The sequence below is a fragment of the Prunus mume genome, linkage group LG4, assembly GCF_029339155.1.
Source record: "Prunus mume cultivar Tortuosa linkage group LG4, ASM2933915v1, whole genome shotgun sequence".
Taxonomy (NCBI): Eukaryota; Viridiplantae; Streptophyta; class Magnoliopsida; order Rosales; family Rosaceae; genus Prunus; species Prunus mume.
This window is the reverse complement of record NC_142701.1, coordinates 25,570,845-25,593,140: the sequence shown is the minus strand read 5'-3', so window position 1 is coordinate 25,593,140 and position 22,296 is coordinate 25,570,845. Positions and strand designations below refer to the sequence as shown.

The following is a 22,296-nucleotide window of genomic DNA, read 5'->3' as shown; positions in this document are numbered from 1 at the left end:
TACAATGTATTATTGTTACATGTGAAAAAAAATTCATCAGTATGATAGTATGACGTCATGGCATCAAAAATTGATTTGACTTTGAACCCAAGGTTCCTGAGAGCTACTATTATAGACATTAAACATGTGCGGAAGAGGGGGTGTAATTTGATTTGGATAAATCATACACACAGATTTACATTGAAAGAAGCTACCACAGATCCTAATCAAGAATCATCAGCTAATCTTTTCTAATATCTTTGGCAGAGGAGTCCTTCAAAATAACAACTCATTGGAAATTTGTTGCATGGTTGGTCGAGATTGTGGATTTGTTCTCAAGCATGCAAATGCAAGGTTTAGAACAGTGACCACCTTTTCAACAACATGATTTCCAGGAGGTGAGAGGCGGGGGTCCAAAACGTCCTTGAGTTGTATAGGTTGGGCTGTTGATGTTAACGAGAGTGACAAAAAATAGGAGATGAGATCTCCAGGATGCTTTCCCATGATCACTTCTAATGCTACCACTCCAAAACTATAAACATCACATTTCTCATTCGTTTCCATTGTGTATGCCAACTCTGCAAAACAAAGATGAATTCATGATGGGTAAAAGCCTATCCATCATATTTCTGAAACATGCAGCAGGCCATGTATTATAGACAGAAGACAAGCAGGAAATAAGTACCTGGAGCACTGTATCCAAATGTGCCTGCAAACGAAGTCCAATTCGAAGTGTCAGCCTTCAAGAGCTTAGCTGTACCAAAATCTGAGACATAAGCCCCATACTCTAAGTCCAGCAAGATGTTCTTGCTCGATATGTCTCGATGCAATATTGCAGGTGAACAATCATGATGCATATAAGATAATGCATTAGCCACATCTTTGACAACATTCACTCTCTCAATCCATCCAAACTTAATGGCATGTTTTTCGTCGGTCAATATGTTTTCCAGGCTTCCCCCTTCTATGAAATCGTAAACCAAAAGAGGGTGTTGTGGATGTGAACAAAAACCATAGAGCTTCAATATGTTGCGGTGACGAATTTCTGAAAGAGTACGAACCTCACTCTCAAAAGCCTTGAAATTTGCTACTCCACTATCTTGTACAATGTGAAGTTTCTTTACTGCAACAATCCGACCTGTTTGCAGTTCAGCTTTATAAACACTTGCATTCCCTCCCACTCCTACACAATATTTGGAGTTGAATTCCTCTGTAGCTTCAATGATGTCTTCATATTCCAATCTTCCATCATAGCTCCAAACTGCAAATTGGTTTTCATTTTGCGCTTCTTGCGAATAGCAACGCACCCAAAGAATCCCAAATACTACAAATGCAAAAAAGAGGATGGCTAAAACAAAGACTATGATGAATATAACTGATTTGCTGCCCTTTTTCCCTCCTCTTGTTTCAGACGGGCAAGCGTTCAAACCAGTGGCATTACCACACAGGCCTGTGTTATTCTCAAAAGCTACAGCTGAAGCCTCAAGGAATGCTTTGTTGTTGGGAAGAGGACCCTCCAAGTGATTGAAGGATAGGTCAATAACTGTCAAGCTCAACATATTATCAAAGGTATATGGGATCGAACCAGAGAGCTCATTATGGGAGAGATTCAATGCTTCCAACTTTACCAATTGTCCAAGCTGTGGCGGTATTTCCCTAATCAGGGAATTTTGACTAAGATCAAGAACTTGAAGAGTTTGCATGCTTCCCATCTGAAGAGGAATGCTCTCACTGAATTTATTTTTGCTCAAATTCAAGTTCAGTAACTCTCTGCACCCATCTAATTGTTCCGGAATTGGTCCATTGAAATCATTGGCTGCTAAGTTAAGTTGTTGTAGATTGGTTAACATTCCAATTTCTGGTGGGACACTACCCGAAAGTTTATTATCACCCAGGTTAAGGTTGAACAAGGATGTCAACCTCCCTAGTTCCCTTGGGATTGTCCCAGTGAGATTATTCGAAGAGAGGTCAAGTATATGCAGCTGAATTGATCCCTCAAACTGAGGAACTCTTCCGGAAATTCTGTTGTTGCTGAGCTTCAAGCTTTGTAAGTTTTGACATTCTCCCCAGTTTTCAGAGAGTTCTCCATAGAATCTGTTATAACTGAGGTCGACATAAGCTAATTTCGGATAAATGCCAAATTCTTCATTTATGTTTCCTGTTAGCTGGTTTCTTTCAAGCCTTAATCTAACTAAGCTGTTGCAGTTTCTCAAGCTGTTAGGCATGAGGCCTGTCAACTGATTGTTATGTGCTGTAAACATTTCAAGTAATCCACCACTGCATAAATCTGGGGGAATATTACCAGACAAGTTGTTGCTACTCAGCCACAGGTCCTTCAAAAATTTAAGATTACTCAATTCCAAAGGAATGGAGCCATTTAGTCTGTTATCTACCAACCCTAGAAGGGTAAGAAACTGAAGCTTTCCTACTTCAATTGGAATGGTTCCAGTTAATTGATTACCCATCAGGTACAACTCCTTCAGCCTAGTCAGGTTTCCTATACTTGAAGGAATTGAGCCAGAGAAATTGTTGCGATGAAGACCTAAAACAGTTAAGTTTGACAGGTTTCCAATTGATTCTGGAATTGAACCTGTGAGACTGTTTTTCTCTATATGAATCACACTGAGTGAATTCAGCATACATATTTCCAGAGGGATATTTCCAGAAAGTTCATTGTTATGAAGAGAGAGAATAGTTAAGTTTCCCAACAAACCAACTTCATGGGGAATGGACCCATTAAGGTTATTTTCAGAAAGATCGAGGATTAGAAGACTTTTCAGAAAACCTATTTCTGCTGGGATTGTTCCAGAAATTGAGTTATGGCTCAAGTTAAGGCTTAGGAGACTGGGGAAAGATGAGAAACTGAATGAATGAAGTGTACCTCTTAAACCAGAACCAGTGAGATTTATATGAGTGATGCTTCCAATATTGTTGCAACCAATCCCATCCCAATTGCAAGTGCTGTTTCCAACCCATGAAGACAAGAGAGACAGGCTTGTGTTGTCAAGGCTAGCCTTCCAATTCAGGAGAGCCTCTGCTTCCTGTCCTGCAGATGAAGCTGAAGGTGCTAAACAAGAAGAAACCAACATGAGAATAATAGCCATTAGGATGACTTGAAGTGAATGCTGTGAAGCAGCAGCATTAGCAGAAAGTGGTTTCTCTTCTTGGGATGCCATGGTTTTAAGCTGTGAATATGTCTTGGTTACTGCAAATCAAGAGATGGCACCAGAAACCCATCTGCCAAAAGTAGATGGTTTGGTCATAAGGAAGAGTGTGGTACTTAAATTTGGCTCAATATGACTTGCACACAGTGCAGGCTGCAGACAGGCCCCCTCGTTCTTCAGTCATGGACTTTATTATTGTTTTATTACAAGTAAGACAAATAAGACATATTCTTGATGAAAAATGCTTTCCTCCTTACTAGGTAAGTAAGAGCTCTTATATTTATGTCAACAGAAGTTTTTCTTTTTGCATTTTTTATAAATTATTTTTGCATATGTGTCAAAATTGTAATTCACAGGAAAAAAGAGCATCTCCTTATCAGGTAAAGAGGCAAGTAGTATTCATATTTGATTGTTTAAACTTTTAAGTAGCATAAGTTCATGCCCATGAATTTTGAGCTAAGTGTGAACATTAAACAGATCAAGTTGTCCTTGGAAGACCTGAGGTAGACGCCAAATCTTTTGGTGACTTTAAAAAAATGTGTGTTTGCCGTGTCGGTACAAACAGAGAAATCCAAGGCTTCAAATTTAAAAATGGAGAGTTGAAGCCAGTGGATGTGGCAATCCATAGCCTCCCCATTGAGCCATTGCATTCAAATTTTAGCCTTTTAGAATTTGTCAGTTGACCTTTGACCTTGTGTCAAATTAGTTGCCAAATTCTAGTATTCTACCCATATTCTTCTCTCTCTCTCTCTCTCTCTCTCTCTCTCTCTCTATCTTACAAGAAAAGTAAGCATTACTTGCACCATCCAAGCTCTTTCCAGAGTGTGAAAAGAGGATGCAGGTTCTTCCGTTTCTTTTTCCAATAGAAGTTTCAAGGTTCTTGAAAGTTGGAAGTTTGACTCTTTGCACATTCAACATGCACGAGTCACGACTCTTTTATCTGACCTAAATCGACCATCACACCCATCTGAAAATGTGTCATGTTTTTAGGGATTAGCCAAAGTAACGGGTGATGCTGTGTGAGGTTTTGCTAACTCGAAAACAACCCGTTAAGCTATTATGTATAAAAATGTGAATAAGAACAAACGACTAGTAAAAATAACAAGTTACACAATACTAAAAATTATTTTAAAACATTTTAAAAAGATATATATGCACATTTGGAACATGTCTCTATGGAGTGTGGATTAAATTGTTGAGCTCAAATTAGCCATCCATGGACATGCGTCAACTCTGAAGGTACACCTTTGTCTTCTCTTATGAAACTCTAGCCAATTAGTTTCTTGAAAGTCATTGCCTATGTCAGTAAATTATTGTTAGCTTGATATGATGGGATGCACATGATGTCTTCCACAGTCACTCCTTTGCGTCCTTTCCAGGTAAAGCCAATATGATATGACTTGCTTTATTAGCATAAAGTTTCGTCATAGCTATTAGGGTTTTGCCTTTAAATATTTACACGTGCCCCTTCTTTAGTGATTAAGCCAGGATTAAGGGGGATTATTCCAAGTCGTCCAACACATGAGATTTTTATCATATCCACTGCCCCAAAGATGTGCTAATTGCAATTCACCAAACTCTGTACGCAAAAGATGATAGCCATCTTTAGTCAAAGGTTGAATTGGGGTTATCAAATTTTTTCAACCATCTATATTTTATTTTCCTTTTTCTTTCGTTTCCCTTTCACGATGAAGCCAAAGGCCAAATTGTGTTAAGATATTACCCAATTTACAGGGGTAAAGAAAAATAACATTATTTCTCTCATTGCTTTGAATTAAGAAATGGTAAAACCATCAAAATCACTGACAGCTAAATTTTTTTTATTTCTGAATATATCAACAACTTTGGCCTTTCAAGTTCTTGAGATAAATTATGATACAGTAAGACAAGGGTGAAATCAAGCTTGGTTAACCAGCTGTCTCATGGTAATTTTGTCAATTGTGAGCGGTAAAGATATCTTTGGAATTTATATCTCCTGGGAGACTTGTTGCATGGTTGGCCGAGATTGTGGCTTGTTTTGCAAGCGTGAAAATGCAAGCTTCACAACAAGCACCAGTTTCTCTGCAACTTGATCTCTAGGAGGTGAAAGCCTTTGGTCCAGAACGTCCCTCAGCGGTATATCCAGCGCAATTGGTGCTGTCGAAGAGAGAACGAAGATCAGGAGATCTCCTGGACGCCTTCCCATGATCACTTCTAAAGCTAACACTCCGAAGCTATAAACATCACAGTTCTCATTCACTACCATTGTATATGCAAACTCTGAAAACCCAAAAAGCAATGAGAGGGCAATATTCATATTATTCAATGCATGAAGCTAACTATGAGACAAATTAATCTCTTATTTGGTAACATAATATTCAAAGATGAAGCCAGCCGTATATATTATGGACAGTGTCAAAGCTATACCAACTGGAAATAACAACCTGGAGTAGTGTATCCAAATGTGCCTGCAAATATAAGTCCAATTGGAAGAGTCAGACTTCAAGATTCTAGCTGTGCCAAAATCAGAGATGTAAGCAACATGCTCTAAATCCAGCAAGATGTTCTTGCTTGATATGTCTCGATGAACGATTGGAGGCAAGCAATCGTGGTGCATATAGGATAAAGCGTCAGCCACACTTTTGACAAGGTTTATCGTTGCAGTCCATTCAAACATAGTTGCTTCTCTGCATCCCTTAGTACCCTTTCTAAGCAACCTCCTCCTAGGAACTGGTAAACGAAGAATGAGTGGCGTTGATGTGCACAAAAACCATAGAGCTTCACAATGTTGCAATGGCTGATTTCTGAGAGTGCTCGAATCTCACTCTCAAAAGCCTTAGAATTGTTATTCCACCCTCCTGTAGCGTGTGAAGTTTCTTCACTGCAGCAATCTGGCCTGTTTGCATCTGCGCTTCATAAACACTTGCATGCCCCCCTGCTCCTACACAATGCTTAGAATTAAATTCCTCTGTAGCTTCAATGATGTCCTCATAACCAATTTCCCATCATAGCTCCATATATCAAATAGATTTTCCGTTTGTGCTCCTCTTGACATTTCCTGTGATTCCCTTACAGTATGGTGATGGCTGTAATCAAAATGATCTTATTTTTACTCTTTTTCCTATTTCTTGTTGTAGATTGGCATTACCACACAATCCTTTGTTACTCTCTAAAGCTTTGATTGGAGCCTCGTTGAAAGCTCTAGTGTTGGGAAGACGACCCTACAATTGGTTGTAGGCGCCACATGTCAAAAGAAGTATAGCCGTGCGGCTGTACGGTTTTAAAAACAGAACCCTCTACCGATTAGGCGTGACGTGTAAAAACAGCGTAGCCGGGCGGCTATACCCCTATAGCCGCACGGCTATACTATTTAAATACCTCTTTAATTTATAATAAAAAAAGACCTAGTTGCATTAGTTTGTACTTTATAGATATTAATTTGCTAGTTTCCACATATCCAAAGTAGATATATTATTCTTATCAATAATGTGTGAGAATTATTTGTATAATACATAAATTTTGAGTGCCTTACTAAAATTTTTGTAAAAAATACGTGTATAAAACATTAGAAATACATATGTACATGTTGTTAAGGCCCAAAAAATCTATGACTGGGCCCAAATATATTTTTGGCCCAGTACAACACCAAGCGGAAAATTCTTATTTAAGCAACATGACACGCTACAAGCTTAAGTGGGCCTAAGCCACGCGAATACACTGGCGGTTTGTGGTATGGATGGTTACTGAATATTCACGAGGCTCATTGATGGTCAAAGGAGTGGAAGTTTTGGGCTACTTGGGAGCATCAAAACTCAAGCTCATTCATTGAGTCCAAACATATGGGTAAACATGAGAAAAAACCCAATAGTCAATCACCTTAAGAAAAGGCCCAAACATCTTAGAAAAATATCCAATAGCCATAGCCCATAAAAATCTCACATCAGCCAAAGCTTCTAGTAGTCTGACGAAATCAAAGGAACTTACAAACCGCTAGAAACAAAACAGCCCAGCCCAGCACCTTATAAAATATCCAACGTCGTGCATATTTGTTAAAACCATATCACAGCCAAACCACCAAAACCAAGCAAACCTATGTGCTGATCGCCTTTTTGACCAAGCACCCTTACCCATTCTTTCCTCTTCAAACTTTGGTGAGAAAACAAGAAACAAAAGTAGGTGGCTCCTCACCCACATGGAGAAGTCTAACTGCCTGAGGACCTTGGAACTCCAAAAAGCTTCATGCCTACATGTTTAGGCTAGGGAAGTTTCACCAAATAGGATGAAATGGAAGAAAGTGAAGGAAAAGGGGAGAGGGCGAACTGATAAAATTGAGTCTTCCAAGCGCCTATAAAAGGAGCCACTTGCTTCCCAGCAAAACAAGACACAACAAACCGATCGAAGGCAAGCATCCCCTCTGGAATCCTTCAATTTCATGCTTTGTTCTTCTATCTTCTTCCTTTCTTTCCATAAACACACATCCAGAGAGCAAGCATCATCTCTCATCCCTGAAACCCCTGCAATTTCGAGCCTTACTCCTCCATCTCTCCCTATTTTCTCTTCTGTCTTGCAACCCAGGAATCTGCTAAAGCCATCCATGCTTCTATCTTCTTCCTCTCTTTCCGATCGAAGGCAGGCAACCATATCCAAAGAGAGCAAGCATCACCTCTCATCTCTGGAACCCTTCAATTTCAAGCATTGTTCTTCCATTACTCCTCTTTTTCTCCTATGTCAAGCCAATACAGAGCCTGACGAAGCTTTCATCAAGCTGTTGGAAAATTACCCCAAGCACCTGTTCATCCACCATAATCTCTCTCTCTCTCTCTTTTTCTTTCTCAGCAAATCCTCACGAAATCATTACTTCAAGCCTTTGTTCCTCATAGGAAACCTAAGCCTTCTCTCTCTCATGCTAAACTCACGAATGCTCAGCTTTCATGCTACAAGCTTCTCATGCCAAGCTAAGAATTTATCTGTAAGCGACTGTTGGTTTCATTGGTGAAGAATACCAAAGTGTTTCCTAAGGCTCAGCTACCCTTTCGAAACACTCTTGGAGTCCGATCCTTGAACTCATACTCAATGGGCAATTTCATGCACGTTTCTCTTTTGGCAGCCCAAGCCCATTTGTCAGGCTATTGGAATAAAAAGACACCCATATGCATATACAATACGACTATTGTAAGTTTATTTTCAATTTTTTTTTTAAACGTGAGATGTGAATAGAACACGAATGTATTATTGAAAAATACATATGTACATGTACATAAATATATATATATATATATATATATATATAAGACTATAGCCGTTCATCTATACTATTTATTAAAGAAAATTTAAAAAACCTAGTACGGCAGCCCGACTATACTATTTTTTTCCTTAAAAAAATAGAAAATAATTGAGAATAGGCGACTATACTATTTACTATTTAATATATATATATAGCAGCAGTACTACACCTCCAACGTGTAAAATAGTATTGCCGAGCGGATATACGTTTAAAAAAATTAAAAAGAATGAATATAGCCGATTGGCGATATTATTTTTTATATTAAAAAAAAAGAAAAAGAGGACCACAGAGATTACGCGTCACGTGTCTAAACAAGTCTATTTTTATTAAAATAAAAATAAAAACACGGAGTATAGCCGTGCAGCTCTACCCTTTTTTTTTAAAAAAAAGGACCCTCTAGTGATTAGGCGCCACGTGTCAAAAATCAATGTAGCCGCTAGGCTATACTGTTTAAAAAAAATAAATCGTAGTATCGCCGCACGGCTATACTATTTATTGAAGACAGTAACGAAACAAGTAAAGCCGCCCGGTTATACGACTTTTTAAAACAAATTAGAAAATAATCAAATATAGCTGATCGGCTATACGGTTTACTAAAAAAAAAAAAACAAAGCAGCCGCAGAGTGGCTAGGTGCCCATGTGCGAAATAGTATAGCATTGCGGCAATACGGTTTCGGAAAAAATTAAAAAAACTGGGTATAGCCGATACGTCAATAGCAGTCAAGTGAAACATATTATCAAAAGTGGATGGGAATGAACCAGAGAGATTCAGTGCTTCTAATTTTTCTAGTCTGTGGTGGTATCTCTCCTCTGAGTAAATTGTTGTTAAAATCTAGAAAATATGGAGAGAATAGCATATGTCAATAGCAGTCAACTTTAAGAAGGTATTCCTCCGGAAATTCTGTTGTTGGAGATTTTCAAGCTTTGTAGACGTTGGCACTGCCCCCACTTCTGATAAAATTCCCCATAGAAATTGTTATAGCTCAAATCAATGTAGTTCAAGTGTGGGTAAACTCCAAGGTCTTCGGAAATGTTTCCTGATAACTGGTGTTTGTCAAGCCTCACCCTGTATGAAGTGGAACAATTTCTGAAGCTTTTCGGAATGGAGCCAATGAAATAATTCTCATGTGCTGTAAAATTTACATGTAACCCACCAGTGCAAATGTCTTGGGGAATATAGCATGACAAAATGTTGCTAGACACCCCTAAATTTTGCAAATTTGTAAGATTCTTGAATTCTCCAGGAATGGAGCCATTGAGATTGTTTACAAAAATCCTAGTTTGAATAGCAGTTTGAGCTTTCCTATTTCTGGTGGGATGGGGCCACTCAATTGGTTTAGCTGCACATCTAATAAGGTGAGCTTGGTCAAGTTTCCTAAAGTTGGAGAGATTGATCCATAGAAATTATTCCCAAAAATTGCTAAAATAGTTAAGTTGACAAGGTTTCCTATGGATGCAGGAATTGGGCCAGTTAGGTTGTTAAATTGCAAGTGGAGCTGGTTTAGAGATTTGAGATTTCCTACTTCTTGTGGCACAGTTCCAGTAAGTTCATTTTTGAAGAGATATAGTAAGGACAAGTTGCCCATATTCCAAATGGAGGCTGGAATTGGACCTGTGAGGCTGTTTCCACTCAATCCCAGCACTTTGAGTGAGCTGAGTGATCCCATTTCTTCAGGAATGGATCCATTTATGGCATTATCATCTAGATAAAGCTCGTGAAGACTTGTCATAAGGCCTATCTCAGATGGGATTCTTCCAAAGAGTTGATTAAAAGACAAATCAAGGTAGATGAGCTTAGAAAGGTTGCCCAAACTGGAGGGAATGCTACCATAGAAAGAGTTTTGGTAGAGATTAAGGCTTAGGAGAGAAGGGAAAGATGAAAAGCCAAAAGCATAGAGAGTACCTCTTAATCCAATGCTGCTAAGGCTAATATTAGTGATGCTTCTGAATTCATTGCAAGCAATTCCAGTCCAGTTGCAAGGACTTTTTCCTAACCATGAAGACATGAGAGATTGGTTTTGGTTGTCAAGGCTGTCCCTCCATTTTAGAAGAGCCTCTGCTTCTTGTCCTTCTGGTGATCTTGATGATGGAGCTGTAAAAGATGCAGAAGTAGCTACTTTGAAGGAAGAAACCGAAACAAGGGTCACGACGACAAGCATGAACAAATATATCTGTTTTTCTACTGGAGACACCATGGTTTTAAGCTCTAAGACTCCCTCTGGGCATGAGCTTTGTATCATAAATATATATGAACCTTATCTTTAGGAATGATGAATAATTGATTCAGGAGGATCTATTAACAAAAATAAACATAATATAATATAATTATAATTAATTATATTATATTATTAAATTATTTAAAACCATAAAAACTAATGGTTTATAACGAATTGTTATAAACCATAAAAAGTTAATGGTTTCAAAATGAGTATGATTTTAGGCCATTCATTCTTTATGGCTTAAAATAATTTACTATTTTAGTTTAGATAATTTTAGCAACCGAACCTTGTATAAATACGTAAGTTATTTATCGAAATGTATCAAGCACTTCTAAAAGCAGAACTCAAAGCAGTTCCTTAGCTTCTTCTTTTTGTTTCTCTAATTGTCTTAAAATTCCTTTCGTTCCTTTATTCCTATAAACTAGGAATTCATAGTTTTATTGACTAGAAGTTTTGGATCAAGTGGTATCAGAGCACCAGATCCGAGTGGGTGACGGTGGTTTATGGTCTCAACTCGCAACCAACGCAAAGCTTCTGGAGAAGAACTTTTAGGTTCTTTGCTCGTACACCGAAAGCCAAGGTCCAAGAGAGACAATATGATTGGAGAAAACAAACAGGATACATCTAGTGATGGCGATCGCATCACTAAACTTGAGCAACAAGTTGAAAACTTGTCTGCATCAATCTTAAACTCGTGGAGAGTTTGAAGACTGGAAAATCTTCACGTCCATCAACTTCATCTGAGCTTGATCAAAAGCTCAAGAAAAAGGTTGTTGAGGATAGCGAAGATGAAGACGACATACAAGCTGATCCAACGAAAAAGGAAGCTGAATCAGGTGACAATAAAAATTCTATTGATACCTTAAAGATTGATTTTAAGGTTGACATCCCTATATATAAAAGAGATGTTGATCTTGAACAGCTAGATAACTGGATAGACACATTAGAAACTTATTTCACAGTTTATAAGTATTCTAATGTGCAAAAAATAAAATTTGCGAGTTTGAAACTTTCAAGTCACGCCCTTACATGGTGGAAGTCCTATCAGAGACGGTATGATGTCTCAGAATTGACTTGGAAGAACTTCAAGAAGCTTTTGAGAAAATAATTTTATCCAGTTGGCTATGAAGATGAAAGATGGTATAAGTGGCAACACTTCAGACAAAGATTTGGGCAGCCTGTACAAGAGTATACAATAGAGTTCCACAACCAAGCTATGGTTTTGGACATTGACGTCTACGACTACGACGTTTTCATGAAGAATATTGGAGGTCTTGCCGACTACATACGGAAAGAACTAAAATTGTTCACCGTAGATACTATTGAAGAACCTACTATGAAGGCCATCGCCATTGAGGCAAAAAATAAAAGAACTGACAAAAAGGATGACAAATCCAAACCTGTCAACAAAACTAACTAGCAGAAAAAGGAGAAGCAGAGCAAGGAAGGTCGACAGAGAAGGTCTCACTGTGATCACTGTTAAACCAGCAAACATGCCAAAGACAAGTGCTGGATACTCCATCCTGAGTTTCGACCAAAGCGCGAGAAAAACAACCAAGGGAGAAATGACGAAAAGCCACCTTAACTGCACAACAGAAAAGCTTCCAGAGTTGAAGCAACCTGATGTTACACTTACCCTTATGACAAGACCAGCAATTACTGAAGACACATACAACCGTGAAGAGTTGTTTCATGTGAATATTCAGGTAAAGCAAAGTGTTGTACAAGCTATCATTAACCTTGGAAGTCAGAAAAACCTGATTTCAGAGGCTTTAGTAAGAAAAGTGGGTTTAGAAACCACACCACATCCTAAGCCGTACCCGCTAGGATGGATTCAGAAAGATGTTGACTTACAGATCACGAAGCAATGTACCTTCAAATTTGCTATCACCAACCGATATATCGATGAGGTGACATGTGAGGTGGTTCCTTTGGATGTTTGCCAAGTCATATTAGGCAGTCCATATTTATGGGACTGAGATGCCATCCACTATCGAAGGCTTCGCAAGTATCGACTTGTGAATGATGGGAAGGAGTTCCACATCAACGATTACAAGCCTCAAGCTACAAATAATTTGCTTACAGATAATTTGCTGACAGCTAACCAAGCCAAGAGGTTAGTTAATTCATGTGAGCGATTCGTTTTGTTGATGATTGGACCTCGCAAGATCAAAGTTCTGGAGCTGGGACATTGTCTACATTGTCTTTATCTCCTACGTAATGCTCAGACATAGGGAAATTACAGGAGAAGTTCAAGGACTTATTTCATAATGTGCAGGGTTTGCCACCACGGAGAGTTGTGGAGCATGAGATCCAGTTGGTAGGAGATTCACCTCTACCAAACTTGGGTATGTATCGTACTTCTTTGATGGAATCTGATAAAATCAAAAAGCAAATTCAGGGACTTCTTGAACAAGGAGTTATCAAACCTAGCTGCTCACCATGTGGTTCGCCAGTGTTACTTGTGCCTAAGAAAGACGAAGGCTGGCGTATATGTGTTGATTATAGGGCACTCAACAAAATAATCATCAAGAATCGGTATCCATTGCCAAGGACTGATAACCTGCTAGATTAACTACATGGTGCACGTTACTTCACTAAGCTTGATCTCAAATCTGGCTATCACCATGTCCACATCCATGAAGAAGATACTTGGAAGACTGCATTCAAAACAAAGCAGGGACTCTTCGAGTGGTTAGTCATGCCATTCGGGTTATGTAATGCTCCAGCTACCTTCATGCGATTGATGAATGAGGTACTCCGCCCTTTCATTGACGACTTCGTCATTGTATACTTAGATGACATTCTCATATTTAGTGTCACATGGGAGGACCATATTCATCACATTGCTCATGTTTTGGAGGTTCTACGAATAAATCAGTTACAGTTAAATGGTAAGAAGTGTGAATTTGGGAAACAACACCTCGTATACCTGGGATTCATTGTTGGTGCAGGAGAATTGAAAATGGACCTAGAGAAAATACATGTGATTTCTCAATGGCTTACACCCCGTTTAGTGACTGAAGTTCGGAGCTTTATAGGTGTATGTCAATATTTGCGAAAGTTTATTCGGCACTTTTCACAAATTGCAATACCCTTACATTCACTTACAAAGGCCAATCAAAGGTTTGAATGGTCGAGAAACCATGAAGAATCTTTTCAATTGTTGAAACGAAAGATTACAGAGGCCCCAGTACTAGCATTACCAAATCTGCAGAAACCATTTGAAGTAGGAGCAGATGCATCAAACTATGCCATGGGAGCCGTATTATTTCAAGATGGGAAACCAGTTGCATACCATTATGAGATGTTTAGTGGACCGGTATTGAACTATCCGACTTATGACAAGGAGTTGTATGCAATGCATCAAGTAGTGAAGCATTGGAGAGCTTACTTGTTGGGAAAAGAAGTCGTAGTTCACTCAGATCATAAACCTCTTCAGTTTTTAACTACACATTCCAAGTTGCAGCAAGCTCGCCATATGAAATGGATGTCTTACCTACAACAATTCAATATTGTGATAAAGTACAAGAAAAGAGCAACTAATAAGTTGGCAGATATGTTATCTAGACCACCTGCACCAGTTAGTTCCGCATTGCTAGTGGCTATGCAAATCCAACCCATTATTCCTTCTGAATATGCCAAAGGGTATGACACATATACTAATTTCAACTCAGCATATGCCAAGCTACAATAAGGAAAGACTAGTGAGTTCCAATTGAAGGATGGACTAATGTACAAGGGAACACAATTGTGCATTCCAAAATATGGCGACAGATTGCAGTGGATTCGTGAGGCTCATACTTCCAAAGTAGCAGGACATTTTGGAGTTGAAAAGACTTTATTGAATCTTCGTCGCTATGTGTATTGGCCAAAGATGCATCTCAATGTTTCACGATACATTCGAGGTTGTGTTCTATGCAACACATCGAAGCCTTCCAATAGAAAGTTAGGACTGTATCTTCCATTGCCAGTACCTAGCCCACCTTGGGAGTGTATCTCGATGGATTTCTTAGGTGGATTGCCTAAAACCAAGTCTGGAAATGACTACTTGTTTGTGGTGGTAGATCGTTTCAGTAAGATGGTGATTCTCATTCCATGCAGGAAGACCGTTACTGGTGAAGGAGCTACTAAGTTATTTTTCCAACATGTTTGGAAGCATTTTGGCTTACCTTCATCGATTATTTCTGATAGAGACAATTGATTCTTAGGCCATTTCTGGAGGTCGTTATAGGGAATGATGGATACCAGATTGAAAAGAAGTACTGCATTTCATCCACAGACAGATGGGCAAACGGAGGTTGTAAACTGGACTATGGTACACTTATTGAGGGGTTACAATTCAAACCATCCAAAGACTTGGGATGAAAGTCTCCCTTACTTACAATTTGCTTTTAACCGAGCAATTCATGGTTCCACACTCAAATCTCCATTTGAGGTTTGTTTGGGTTATTTACCCCAGAGTCCTTTTGATTTAGCATTCACTATGAGTGACCAACCATTAAGTGGGAAAGAAGAAGAAGAACTATTTGAGCACAAAAATTTCTCAAACGAGTCAGGAAGATTCATATTGAAGTAAAGGCACAATTGAAACGTTCTCAGCAACGGTATAAAGCCCGCCATGATAAACCTCGTGTGCCATGTAACTTCAAAAAAGGTGACCTAGTATGGTTACACCTTGAAAAGGAGTGGCTAACCGGTGAAGGCAAGAAACTGAAGCCTATTCGTTATGGACCGTTCAAGATCATTAAACAAATTGGTGATAATGCCTTTCAACTTAACTTACCACCATACATGCATATGTACTCAGTCATAAATGCCGAGAATCTTAAACTTTTTGAGCCATCTCTACTTAATGATGATCCCGAAGAAGACACTCGTCTTCCATCAGTTGACGACTTGCGGATTGAACGAGAAGATCCTTTGCAGGAGGATTGTATATTGGAACAGAATGTTCGCGAGACCAGACATGGAAAGTATGAGTATTTTCGTATTGGCAGTAAATGGCAACTTCCCAGCAAATCGAAATGATATATTCGAGACAAGGCAAAAATAGAGTTTCCTCATCTCAATTTAGCTTGACCAGAAGATCAAGCATCTTAAATTGGGGAGCCATGATCCAGGAGGATCTATTAACAAAAATAAACATAATATAATATAATTATAATTAATTTTATTAAATTATTAAATTATTTAAAACCACAAAAACTAATGGTTTATAACGAATTGTTATAAACCATAAAAAGTTAATGGTTTCAAAATGAGTATGATTTTAGGCCATTCATTCTTTATGGCTTAAAATAATTTACTATTTTAGTTTAGTTAATTTAGCAACCGAACCTTGTATAAATACGTAAGTTATTCATCGAAATGTGTCAAGCAATTCTAAAAGCAGAACTCAAAGCAGTTCCTTAGCTTCTTCCTTTTGTTTCTTTAATTGTCTTAAAATTCCTCTCGTTCCTTTATTCCTATAAACTAGGAATTCATAGTTTTATTGACTAGAAGTTTTGGATCAATAATATTCCACACATAGATCCACAAATTGTGGTCCCTAACATGGCTGTTGGTTAATTTATGCACGAGGCATGCCCTTTGCAGGATGATATATATTTTATATATACTGCGTTTCTTAGCATTGGTTTACCCCAATATTTATCCATTATTGCAACATACACACATATGGCATGGCATGGTTCCAAGGTCTCTTCTGTTATTGTTGAAATCAGCAATGAGGCGAGATGGAAAAGATTCCATGGTTTTCATCATGTGTTAATTTTTATGAGAGAGAGAGAGAGAGAGAGAGAGAGATAGAGATTGTATGGTATCAGCAGCCTAACCAGATCTTTTGGGATTTCTTTTGTGATTAAAAATTTAAGAATATTTGACTGGTCGGCAGCAAGAGATTGTATGCTTCTTCTAGATATACATTTTTATGTAACATTATATGGTAATCTTTGATTATGTGTCGTTCTCTGGGGCGGTGGACTTTTGATCCTCAGCTCAAAAGCACATGCAGGATCTGTGGTCACTGCTTTCATACCAACTAGAAATATGGGAACTTAACTTTGAGTCAACGTAATTGGGATGATCTTAGCTGTTGATATTGTAGAAAAAGGATATAGAATTTGTGGGACGGTCAGGACTTCATGATTGGTTGACTTTTCAGAAATCAACGGGGGTTTGACTTTCCGGTTTTTCCTTCTATAAAGCAAACAACAATCTGCTCACCTGATACTACATTATTATTATTTGAACTGTAAACTTCCAGCTTTTTGGGTCCATCAACAATATCAAATCATCAATGGCTAATGAAATTAGCCATCTTTGTTTTTGTTTCTTATGGATTTTGGCAGCAATGGTGTTTATCATCATTTTCTTGAAGCACAAGAAACACTGTACCACAAACAAGCAAAATCTGCCACCTGAGGAAATGGGGCTTTCTTGGATAGGCCAGACCATGGAGTTCTACAAAGCTCAACGTAAAAACAGTTTGTTTGACGATTTTGTACAACCCCGGATTACGAAATATGGCAAAATCTTCTCAACACATCTCATGGGATCACCAACTGTGATTGTAAATGGAGCCAATGCTAATAAGTTCCTGTTGTCCAATGAGTTCAAGTTGGTGGTGAGCTCGTGGCCTTCCGCGTCGGCTCAGCTGATGGGGAAGGACTCCATCATGGAAAAACAAGGAGAGAGGCACCGCAGCCTTCGCGGGCTTATAGGCTCAAGCCTTGGCCAGGCAGGGCTTGAGACTTTAGTGCCCAAAATATGCAACTCTGTGCAGCTGCATTTGGACACGAAATGGAAAGGCCAGGACAAGATTAGCCTATATCGTTCGACGAAAATCTTGACGTTTACCATAGTGCTTGAATGCTTGTTGGGGATCAAAGTGGAGGCAGAGATATTGGATACCTTTGAGAGAGTTTTGGAAGGTTGCAGCACCAGTTATGATTCCTGGGTCCAGGTTTTGGAGAGCAAAGAAAGCAAGGAAGACGATAGAGAAAATGCTGGTTGAAGTAGTAAGAGAGAAGAGGATGCAAATGGATGGCAAGCTAGAAGAACAAGAGGAGCAGGGAGGGATGTTACTGTCGCGATTGGTGGCTGGGATGATTCGAGGAGAAATTACCAAAGAGGAGGTTGTTGATAATGTGGTTTTGCTAGTTTTTGCAGCTCATGATACTACTTCCTTTGCCATTGCCATGACATTCAAAATGCTGGCTCAGAATCCTTATTGCCATAGTCTCCTACTTAAAGGTATATAATCTTTCATGCAGTCCAAGTTCATCTAACGGCAAAAATAAGTTTATTCTGTTATCCGAGAAACTCCGCATTCAACAAACTTATCAGTGAGTTTCATTTCATTTCCCATCAGAACATGCTGAGATAATGAGAAGCAAAAGACCAGGTGAAAATCTGACATTGGATGACACAAAGAAGATGAAGTATACCTGGCAGGTTGCTCGTGAAAGCATGCGGCTCTTCCCTCCTATATTTGGCTCTTTCAGGAAAGCCATTGCTGACATTGAATATGAAGGCTTCACCATTCCCATAGGATGGAAGGTACATATGTGTTCTGCTTTGACCACACTACAATTTTATGCAGGTTTATACTTAAAGTGTTTGGACTAATTTTCAGTGGTTTATTTTATTCAGGTTTTGTGGACAACATATGGAACACATTACAATTCAGAATATTTTCAAGATCGTCTGAGTTTCAATCCAAGTCGGTTCGATAAGTCTGTTCCACCGTATGTGTTTCTTGCATTTGGTGGAGGGCCAAGAGTGTGTGCTGGGTACCAACTGGCCAAGTTGAATATCCTCATACTCGTGCATTTTGTTGTTACTCTTTATGATTGGTCTTTGCTATATCCTGATGAGCCTGTAACCATGGATCCCCTCCCATTCCCTTCCCAAGGGATGCCTATCAAATTACCCCAAAGTTATTTTGAAAAGCACAACAACCAAAAGTTCTTGCAGCTCATCACTTTATCCGTAACCAGGAAACTCACATAATCAAAGATTTATGGCCCCAAGTTAGCTTTTGATTGAATCAGTGTCTCATCCTACTAGATGTGAAGACTGTATTTCAATTCATATTCCAGACAAGTAATAACAAACAATAGGCTGACACGAACTTCGAATGCCTACAATGTATTATTGTTACATGTGAAAAAAAATTCATCAGTATGATAGTATGACAGTCATGGCATCAAAAATTGATTTGACTTTGAACCCAAGGTTCCTGAGAGCTACTATTATAGACATTAAACATGCGCGGAAGAGGGGGTGTAATTTGATTTGGAGAAATCATGCACACAGATTTACATTGAAAGAAGCTACCACAGATCCTAATCAAGAATCATCAGCTAATCTTTTCTAATATCTTTGGCAGAGGAGTCCTTCAAAATAACAACTCATTGGAAATTTGTTGCATGGTTGGTCGAGATTGTGGATTTGTTCTCAAGCATGCAAATGCAAGGTTTAGAACAGTGACCACCTTTTCAACAACATGATTTCCAGGAGGTGAGAGGCGGGGGTCCAAAACGTCCTTGAGTTGTATAGGTTGGGCTGTTGATGTTAATGAGAGTGACAAAAAATAGGAGATGAGATCTCCAGGATGCTTTCCCATGATCACTTCTAATGCTACCACTCCAAAACTATAAACATCACATTTCTCATTCGTTTCCATTGTGTATGCCAACTCTGCAAAACAAATATCAATTCATGATGAGTAAAAGCCTATCCATCATATTTCTGAAATATGCAGCAGGCCATGTATTATAGACAGAAGACAAGCAGGAAATAAGTACCTGGAGCACTGTATCCAAATGTGCCTGCAAACGAAGTCCAATTCGAAGTGTCAGCCTTCAAGAACTTAGCTGTACCAAAATCCGAGACATAAGCCCCATACTCTAAGTCCAGCAAGATGTTCTTGCTCGATATGTCTCGATGCAATATTGCAGGTGAACAATCATCATGCATATAAGATAATGCATTAGCCACATCTTTGACAACATTCACTCTCTCAATCCATCCAAACTTAATGGCATGTTTTTCGTCGGTCAATATGTTTTCCAGGCTTCCCCCTTCTATGAAATCGTAAACCAAAAGAGGGTGTGTGGATGTGAACAAAAACCATAGATCTTCAATATGTTGCGGTGACGAATTTCTGAAAGAGTACGAACCTCACTCTCAAAAGCCAAATTTGCTACTCCACTATCTTGTACAATGTGAAGTTTCTTTACTGCAACAATCCGACCTGTTTGCAGTTTAGCTTTATAAACACTTGCATTCCCTCCCACTCCTACACAATATTTGGAGTTGAATTCCTCTGTAGCTTCAATGATGTCTTCATATTCCAATCTTCCATCATAGCTCCAAACTGCAAATTGGTTTTCATTTTGCGCTTCTTGCGAATAGCAACGCACCCAAAGAATCCCAAATACTACAAATGCAAAAAAGAGGATGGCTAAAACAAAGACTATGATGAATATAACTGATTTGCTGCCCTTTTTCCCTCCTCTTGTTTCAGGCGGGCAAGCGTTCAAACCAGTGGCATTACCACACAGGCCTGTGTTATTCTCAAAAGCTACCGCTGAAGCCTCAAGGAATGCTTTGTTGTTGGGAAGAGGACCCTCCAAATGATTGAAGGATAGGTCAATAACTGTCAAGCTCAACATATTATCAAAGGTATATGGGACCAAACCAGAGAGCTCATTATGAGAGAGATTCAATGCTTCCAACTTTACCAATTGTCCAAGCTGTGGCGGTATTTCCCTCATCAGGGAATTTTGACTAAGATCAAGAACTTGAAGAGTTTGCATGCTTCCCATCTGAAGAGGAATGCTCTCACTGAATTTATTTTTGCTCAAATTCAAGTTCAGTAACTCTCTGCACCCATCTAATTGTTCCGGAATTGGTCCATTGAAATCATTGGCTGCTAAGTTAAGTTGTTGTAGATTGGTTAACATTCCAATTTCTGGTGGGACACTACCCGAAAGTTTATTATCACCCAGGTTAAGGTTGAACAAGGATGTCAACCTCCCTAGTTGCCTTGGGATTGTCCCAGTGAGATTATTCGAAGAGAGGTCAAGTATATGCAGCTGAATTGATCCCTCAAACTGAGGAACTCTTCCGGAAATTCTGTTGTTGCTGAGCTTCAAGCTTTGTAAGTTTTGAAATCTCCCCAGTTTTCAGAAAGTTCTCCATAGAATCTGTTATAACTGAGGTCGACATAAGCTAATTTCGGATAAATGCCAAACTCTTCATTTATGTTTCCTGTTAGCTGGTTTCTTTCAAGCCTCAATCTAACTAAGCTGTTGCAGTTTCTCAAGCTTGTAGGCATGAGGCCTGTCAACTGATTGTTATGTGCTGTAAACATTTCAAGTAATCCACCACTGCATAAATCTGGGGGAATATTACCAGACAAGTTGTTGCCACTCAACACCAGGTGCTTCAAAAATTTAAGATTGCTCAATTCTGAAGGAAGGGAGCCATTTAGTCTGTTATTTACCAACCCTAGGCGGGTAAGAAACTTAAGCTTTCCTACTTCATTTGGAATGGTTCCAGTTAACTGATTACCCATCAGGTACAACTCCTTCAGCTTAGTCAGGTTTCCTATACTGGAAGGAATTGAGCCAGAGAAATTGTTTTCCCCAAGATCTAGAACATTTAAGTTTGACAGGTTTCCAATTGATTCTGGAATTGAACCTGTGAGATTGTTTTTCTCTATATGAATCACACTGAGTGAATTCAGCATACATATTTCCAGAGGGATATTTCCAGAAAGTTCATTGTTATGAAGAGAAAGAATGGTTAAGTTTCCCAACAAACCAACTTCATGGGGAATGGACCCATTAAGGTTATTTTCAGAAAGATCAAGGATTTGAAGACTTTTCAGAAAACCTATTTCTGATGGGATTGTTCCAGAAATTGAGTTATGGCTCAAGTTAAGGCTTAGGAGACTGGGGAAAGACGAGAAACTGAATGAATGAAGTGTACCTCTTAAACCAGAACCAGTGAGGTTCACATGAGTGATGCTTCTAATATTGTTGCAACCAATCCCATCCCAATTGCAAGTGCTGTTTCCAACCCACGAAGACAAGAGAGACAGGCTTGTGTTGTCAAGGCTAGCCTTCCAATTCAGGAGAGCCTCTGCTTCCTGTTCTACAGCTGAAGCTGAAGATGCTAAACAAGAAGAAACCAACATGAGAATAATAGCCATTAGGATGACTTGAAATGAATGCTGTGAAGCAGCAGCGTTAGCAGAAAGTGGTTTCTCTTTTTGGGATGCCATGGTTTTAAGCTGTGAATATGTCTTGGTTACTGCAAATCAGGAGATGGCACAAGAAACCTATCTGCCAAAAGTGGGTGGTTTGGCCTCGTGCAAGAGTGTGGTACTTAAATTTGGCTCAATATACTTGTACACAGTGCAGGCTCCATTAGAATATATATATATATATATATACACACACACATACACACCTACACATAATATAAAGGCCCTCTTGTAGGCAAGGATATGATTGAAATTCTATCTTCATCAGTCATGGACTTTATTATTGTTTTATTACAAGTAAGGCATATATTTGATGGAAAATATTTGCCCTCCTTACTAGGTAAGTAAGTAGGATCCTATATTCCTGTTACTAGCAGTGTGACATATGTG

The 22,296-nt window shown here is 38.9% G+C and overlaps 2 protein-coding genes and 2 pseudogenes across 2 annotated transcripts; 1 reads left to right on the top strand and 3 right to left on the bottom strand.

Annotated features, from left to right (window-relative positions):
- Positions 1-58: 58 nt before the first annotated feature.
- Positions 59-3,276, bottom strand: LOC103328827 (uncharacterized). Its single transcript, XM_008231233.3, has 2 exons — positions 665-3,276; positions 59-557 (listed from the first exon to the last, which is right to left on the bottom strand). The coding sequence occupies exons 1-2, from the start codon at positions 3,153-3,155 to the stop codon at positions 256-258; spliced, it is 2,793 nt and encodes a 930-aa protein (XP_008229455.2). The 5' UTR covers positions 3,156-3,276; the 3' UTR covers positions 59-255.
- Positions 3,277-5,109: 1,833 nt separating this feature from the next.
- LOC103328828 (uncharacterized) lies at positions 5,110-10,657 on the bottom strand (annotated as a pseudogene).
- Positions 10,658-16,617: 5,960 nt separating this feature from the next.
- Positions 16,618-18,641, top strand: LOC148918286 (taxadiene 5-alpha-hydroxylase pseudogene; annotated as a pseudogene).
- A 54-nt stretch (positions 18,642-18,695) lies between these two features.
- On the bottom strand, positions 18,696-22,039 carry LOC103328762 (uncharacterized). Its single transcript, XM_008231176.3, is given in 4 exon segments — positions 18,696-19,331; positions 19,439-19,747; positions 19,750-20,808; positions 20,811-22,039. Coding segments are annotated over 4 exon segments (2,784 nt in total). The 5' UTR covers positions 21,925-22,039; the 3' UTR covers positions 18,696-19,029.
- Between the last annotated feature and the right edge of the window lie 257 nt (positions 22,040-22,296).